The sequence below is a fragment of the Helianthus annuus genome, chromosome 1 (genome assembly GCF_002127325.2).
Source record: "Helianthus annuus cultivar XRQ/B chromosome 1, HanXRQr2.0-SUNRISE, whole genome shotgun sequence".
Lineage (NCBI taxonomy): Eukaryota > Viridiplantae > Streptophyta > Magnoliopsida > Asterales > Asteraceae > Helianthus > Helianthus annuus.
The window spans coordinates 128,661,026-128,668,156 of NC_035433.2; the positions used below are offsets into that span (position 1 = coordinate 128,661,026).

Genomic DNA, 7,131 nt, shown 5'->3' on the forward strand with positions numbered 1-7,131 from the left:
CATAATTTTTTTGTTAGGTTATATTTAGGAATCTACAGCTTAACTACAACCATATTCGTGTGCCATGAGGTTTATTAGCAGTATTAGCAAGTGTACTTTTTTGCTGGTTGTCAGATCCTAGGGCTATAAACGAGTCAAGCGGATCATGAGTTATTCAAAATTGGCTTGTTATCAAGCCGATCTCAACCCCAATTTTGGAGCTTTCAGTTAGAGCTCACTCAGAGAGCGGTTCGTGGGTTATATATGAATTTGGCTCGTAATCAAGCCGTTCTTAACCCTAATTGAAGTTTTTAGTTGAGCTTGAGTATGAGCTTGATTAAGCTTGCGATGCCTGTTTATATATGTGTGTGTATATATAATAGTTTATGGTATAATATATATGTACTTGTAGTAAAGAAAACATATATTGTTGGTGATGAACATGCAAGTTAGATAGTATTCTCTTCTCTTCAAGACAGCTTGCAAAATACAGAGGTGGTCACTGGTTGATTGCTTGGTCTGACCGTGAATTGATTGTCCAAGATACTGAGCAAAACTCAAGTACCAAAACAGACTCGTGATCCATGCTTATAATCCAAAAAAGTTTACAAACAGAAGAACGGTCCATCTCACGGCTAAATCGTTAATACATGACACGTTTATGATGTTCAGAAAAAAATAAAAATGTTACATAAGGTTTTTCTTTTACAAAAATTTTCAAATATATGTATGGTACCCTGTTTTTTTCAGAAAAAATAATAATGTTACATAGGGTTTTTACAAGGGTTTCTAGAGTTTTTTCAACTCAAGTGGGTTTTCATTTTATCCTTTCCATATACATATATCTATCCTGGGTGAAGTTGGTAAAAAAAATATTTTCCGTGAGAAGTCTGAGAAGACATAGAAATTGACATGTAGGCATCATGTTTTGGACTTCGGTATGATGTTTTGGCAAGAAAAACACCAAACATAACAATCTAAAACACATTGTAATGTATTATGGGCATGAAATTTAAAAGCAACGAAAACACACTACTTAACACTTAAAACACATTATTTAACATTCTTGGCATAGTGTTTTAATTTTTAAGCCTAGAATTCATTGCATTGTATCTTAAATTGTTATGTTTGGTGTTTTTTTTGCCAAAACAATCCAAAACATGTCAATTCTTATGTCTTCTCACATTTCTCATAAAAAGTGTCATTTTTTACAGGATCCTAGGACTATATATATATGAGTGATTGATCCAAACTGAAGATGAAGGGGATGATGGTTCAGATGAGTATAAAGGTTGAAGATGAAGTAAATTAGGGTATTAAAAGGGGGGAAAGACAAGTGGGGAGGTGAAATGACCGTTCTACCATCATTATTTCATTATATTCCTATAACATTTAGACCAAAAAATTGAGATGTTACAGCCGCTACAATATCAATCTTTTATGAGAACTGTTAAGTGTAATACCCAAGAGCGACCTGACCCGGCCTGATTTTGATCCCAGCCCCTTTGACCGAAAAAATAATTTATCATCCTGCCATTACTCCTATTTGTGGCAAGTCCAGGTAGATACTTGGACCCGCACCAAGGTTACCCGCTTGATCCCAACCACTCTTAACAGCGACCCGACCCATATATCCACGTATACGGTGTACGCTCACTGCTCACATGACCCATGGATCAAAAGGTCAACCTCATTGCAACAGTTTGTACAGGTCTACTATCTGTGCTATCAAGATACCAAAGAAAACGGAATCCAAAATGTAACCTTATCAACATCCATGAAGTTCAATATAAAATTCGCTCGTTTCTCAATTCTTTGTTACACAAATTTCAAACCCTAGTTTGTGTTACCGAACGGATATACAATCAATCATTTCAAGTCCGGTTGAACCAGAGTACTTCGATCAAAGATTCACATTTTTTATCTTCCAAAATCACTCTATTCTAAAACTCTTTATATATAGTAAACACAGTTATTAATTCTTTCTACCCAAAATAAATATTTTTCATCAAACTTGAAGGCAAAAGCAACTCATCTTACACTCAAAAGTCAACTGTTGACTATTGTGTGGGAGTATAATCTCTCCTATGCACCGCTGCTGTTTGCAACACCTGCACGAACTCTCAACATTTCAGTCCGCTTGCTTCTCTCCATGACATCTACTAGCCAGTTGACAATTTCCTTTATTCCGGTCCTGCCATTAAAATCCAAAAAGAAAAACGATATATTTATGCTAATTTCACAAATTCCACATAAGTCAATGGTATAATATTTACTAGTTACATATTGTAGACTTACCCGTCGTAGCCTGAAACACCTTCAAATGTATAAGCTCTTTCGTCTAACTTCTTGAGGTCCAAATACCGAGCAAGTTCTTCTGCTGAAACAGCATCACCAAGATCCTGCAATGGAATCATGCATATTCGTAACTCTAGCGAAAAATCAAAGAGTGGTGGTAGAACTAGAAACTAAGCATATTCATAAAATAGAAAGGATGATTGATATTGAATTGGAAAGAAAAAACAACAAAGAAGAACAATAGCCAATTGCAATTACCCATCGGATTCATGGGTATACCGGTTTATGATCTTATGTGGTTAAGAAATTACCCGTTGCGATGTCCATTCCCCAAAACCTGATCCTAAACTCACCTCAAAAATTGATTTGAAATATAAAATACTCAACTAAACTTCTGTAAAACATAATATTTTTAACATGTTTTTAAGATTAAATTAGATGTTAATATATTATAGGCTAATCAGGTGGGTATCACCTAAATCCCATATTTGTCCCAAACCCGTTATAATTTCCAAAATTAATCCCATACCCGAATACCTATCCCAAATGTTTCGGGTATTCTGATCGAGTTCGGATACAAAAAATTCTCTCGATAACCTCTTATCATATTCTCCTTAACTATATATATCACTTAACTTCTTTATACAATAGGCTATCCTGGCCCATTGGGTTGTTGAACAAATAATCTCATCTAATCGCATCTTCTGTATCAAATGGCCATTCACTACTACATTAATAATGATCCGTGAGATAATTTACAACTTCACAATAAAGCCAGATCTTAGAATAACTTACATGTAGAAGTGGCAAAAGGGGCGCGGGATGGGTAACAAGTCGAAATAAGTTGGGCCAAGTTGACCCACTGACACTTTTTTTGTTCAACTTTATAGATTTGTAAATATTTGATGAACTATATATACTTATCTTAAAAACAACCAATTTAGGATGCCAGCCGACTTATGACCCATTTCAGAAAACCAATTAACAAAAAACTGAATTAACTAAAAACCGATTAACCGAAAACCAGATAACCAAAAACCAGTTATCGGTTTTTTTTTTTTGTATCCCACCACATCCTTGCAGTTTCTGTATTTCCCAGCACATCATGCGGGTACCCTTCTAGTTAAGTCTAATGTGTGTGTGTGTGTGTATGGGTTACACTTGACACATCTACTTAATTGCAACAAAAGACAGAGATAAAATAGCAAAGGTCCACTGGGTGCTAACCTGCTTGTTAGCTAGTACTAGAAGAGGGGCACCGTGCAGATCTTCATGCCTAAGCACCTTTTCTGGCCGCCACGAATATGAAATTATAAGTTACATATTATATATATAAATAACATCATCTACAAAAATAGATTATTTACCAAGGGCAGATTTAGAATCTTCAAAACGTGATGGACAAGAAGCGTCAACTACAAAAATAACAGCATGTGCCTCTTCGTAATATTTCTCCCATATGGAGCGAAGACCAGGCTGACAATATAAAAAAAAAAATTCATGATCCACAGGCATGTAATTGCAATTTGTAAAGTCATCTGCATTATTTCGGTGTTTAAAATTAAGGTTATCTCAGTGAGATATCGGTAATTTAATATCATGCGGAATTTTATATATAGCAATTTAACACTAACAATTCAGTGATATATTGGTCAAATAGCAGTGTTATATCGGTGTCAAATATCGCCGATAATATTGGTACCGATATTCTGTCCGATATTTGACACCGGTATTTTACATGGGGACTGATAACCAATATATCACCGATATTAACTGCATAGTTTTATAAGTTAGAAAAATGAACTGGACCTATTAATACATTTCGTTAAAGTAAGGATATAACCTAAATACCTGACCACCAAGGTCCCAAAACACAAGTTTTGAATTAGAGGTTTCTATTCTACCAATATTGAGCCCAACAGTAGGAACAATTCGATCAGGGGGGAGACCTTCTACACTTGAATATTGTGCCTTCAATTTCTCAAGTAAGGTCTACACATGAACCATAAATACAAAATTAGCATATTTCAAAGTTTAACAGAAGTGAGAATAGGTTTATCATTAAAGATGACCAAAGCATAAAGCAAGTTGAGCGAAATCGTACAGATTGATAAACAAGTTGCATACTTATTTGAAATCAGTATCTCATATTGATAAACATGCAGAACTGAAACTCAACAAGAGAATCAACAAGAATGTAGAAAGAGAAGAGTGAAAACATTACTGTTTTTCCAGCCTTGTCGATTCCAAGGATTAGCACATGAAACTCTGTCTTACTGACCAGATATTCCCAAAGTCCATAAAACAATGAAAACATCTCTTATCGTTTTATTTCTCGTGTCTAGCTCTTCTCCACCTTATAATAGGAGAAATGTGATCTTCTTTTTCAAATTCAAAGTCCTCGTATCAGCATCTGAAAAACATAAAGCAGCACATGTATCAACATTGCATGGCAAACAGAACATATAATAAAGAAGAAGGCACGAGGTCAACCGTCAAAGTGAAACAACAAATCAACGTCTCCTCTACCAACCTATAATATTATTCTGATTATAGTTCCAGACATGGTTGCAAAAGTCGTCAGGCGTTCCCTAGTTGGTTGACTAGGGAGTTGCGAGTACTCGATCTAGGCGTAGAGTATTCGGGGAGTACTCAGACATGTTAAATTATAAAGAAATTAGTTTACGGGGAAGCTATACATATGTCAAATATTATAATTTTACTAATATTTATAATATAATACGTGAATATCAATATAAATAAGAAATACATGTTCAAATAGTAAAGTACTTCAAAAATTTATATTCATTATGTTTTTTTAAAGTCAAGCTCGGCCGAGTTGACAGACTAGATCCAATTCTGACCTAGGTTGATCGCGTTTGATCGATTCCCATTAATTAGGTGGAGTTGAAGAAAGTCTCCTCGGCAGCCTACCTTGTAGCGATTACTCGGGGAGTACTCTGCCTCCGAAACCTTGTTTTACAACATTGGTTCCAGAAGCTCATGCCCAACAAATCAAACAACAGAACTATCAAGCATAAATTAACATTAACTTTTTACCACCATGTCAATTAAGTTTTGTTACTTCATGATCACAAGCTTCAGTCTTAATTCACATCTCGACTACTATAACACACATTTCCAGCTACTTTAACCAGCCAAACAACATAGAACTATCAAGGATCAATTACCCTAAGTAGTTAATGCGGTAAAATATCGGATATTGGTCAATGACCAATATTTGAGATATCAGTTATTGCGGTGGGATATCGGTAATTTTAATATCATGCTAAATTATATATATAGCAATTTAACACTAACAATTCAATATACTCTCCTACCATTAACAAATTAACCTTTTGCAACTTGCAAAACACTAACAATTGTAGCAAGTAGAAACTGACTAAGACTTAAAACGCTAGCATTTAACAGTAACAACTAACAATTAAGACTTAAAACACTAATAACAGCAATAAGAAGAAAGACGAATGGTAGAAATAAGAAGAAAGGTACTGATATCTGGAAAATCGGTGATATACCGGTCAAATATTGGTCCAATATCGGTCAATATTGCAGATATTATTGGTACCGATATTCTGACCGATATTTTGCATCGATATCTCGGCAGGGGACCGATAACCGATATATCACTGATATATCGGTGATATATTGGGAACTACATAGCAATTACCAACATTTTTCACCACCACCATATCAATTGAGTTATATTACTTCATGATCACAAGCTAGCCAGTATAAATTCACATATTCACAAAATCACATCGATAACACACACTTCCAGCTACTATTAAACAAACTAGGGTTTCATTTCTCAACATAAATGAGCAGCACTCTCAACAAACACAATCATAATTCAATTGAAATACACATGTGTCAGGTTTACATCAAAACCTAATACAATTCAATAATCATCCAACCAATAACATCATCTAGTAACAAATCCACAGATCTAAATCTCTATTATTAACCATCATCAGTTCCAACTGAAAACTAAAGGCACTTCACACGATCTGTTATTGTAACCCTAACGAAACAGAAAATTAAGTAAAGACTTACACGATCAAATTCTAATGGATCAAACAATAAGGTTATACAATATGATGGAGAGAATCGGAGAATATGATTAGATCGATTAGGTCTTTTTGTAGTTAAATTGTAGGGAAGTACGGAAATACCTCGGAGAATGCAATGAAAATGGTGACGAGAAGATTGGAGCTCAGGCACTCGTCGTCGTCGTCGGTCGTTCGTTGGTGTGTATATCGATTATTAGGCCCAAATTTTCCTGCTTATTGCATCTCATTTCCTAATTTACCCCTTTCTATACTAAAATATCATTTTATATAGAGATGATAATAAATGTTAATGTTTAAAGTATAATAATCTTTTCATTTTTAACCTTTCTTAATTATTTTAATGAGTCTTCACTTCCTTAGGTATTTTTTTAACGGATAATTTTTTCCCCTTAAATAATTACACCTCCTAAGTATTAAATTCTAATCTCCCCACAAGAGATAATTCATCTTGACCACTAAGCTATAACCTAAATGGCCCTAGGTATTTATTTTATTAGTTCACTATCAATTATCGGATCATTTTCATTCACTTATCGTGTTAAATATATAAATCCAAGTTTGTAATTATGAATGAGAGATGAATAAACAAAAAAAAAATAAATAAATAAATAAAATAAAACAATATCAATTTCAACAAAGTGTAACTGATTGTTTATACTATTACATTGTAACTAATTATTACTCATATTAAAAGATAAACATTAAATGAGTCGATTGGAACACAACATGACTTTTAACAGGTTCAACATGACACACGGAA

At 34.2% G+C, this 7,131-nt stretch overlaps 1 protein-coding gene across 2 annotated transcripts; it reads right to left on the reverse strand.

Annotated features, from left to right (window-relative positions):
* Positions 1–1,727: 1,727 nt before the first annotated feature.
* Positions 1,728–6,612, reverse strand: LOC110877681 (ADP-ribosylation factor-related protein 1). Of its 2 annotated transcripts, none has more exons than XM_022125854.2 (7): positions 6,474–6,612; positions 4,502–4,690; positions 4,129–4,269; positions 3,645–3,753; positions 3,505–3,566; positions 2,278–2,381; positions 1,728–2,173 (listed from the first exon to the last, which is right to left on the reverse strand). In XM_022125854.2, the coding sequence occupies exons 2-7, from the start codon at positions 4,592–4,594 to the stop codon at positions 2,065–2,067; spliced, it is 618 nt and encodes a 205-aa protein (XP_021981546.1). In that variant the 5' UTR covers positions 4,595–4,690; positions 6,474–6,612; the 3' UTR covers positions 1,728–2,064. The 2 variants fall into 2 exon arrangements, with proteins under 2 accessions (XP_021981546.1, XP_035830621.1); XM_035974728.1 differs by having other exon boundaries at positions 6,355–6,584.
* Between the last annotated feature and the right edge of the window lie 519 nt (positions 6,613–7,131).

Bases quoted from the DNA above. Each gene is read 5' to 3' on its own strand.
- LOC110877681 (XM_022125854.2), bottom strand. From the start codon at position 4,594: ATGTTTTCATTGTTTTATGGACTTTGGGAATATCTGGTCAGTAAGACA. The intron at 3,754-4,128 runs GTATTTAGGTTA...TTATATTGTCAG, and splicing joins TTTGGGACCTTGGTGGTCAG to CCTGGTCTTCGCTCCATATG. The intron at 2,174-2,277 runs GTAAGTCTACAA...TTTTAATGGCAG, and splicing joins GGTGTTTCAGGCTACGACGG to GACCGGAATAAAGGAAATTG.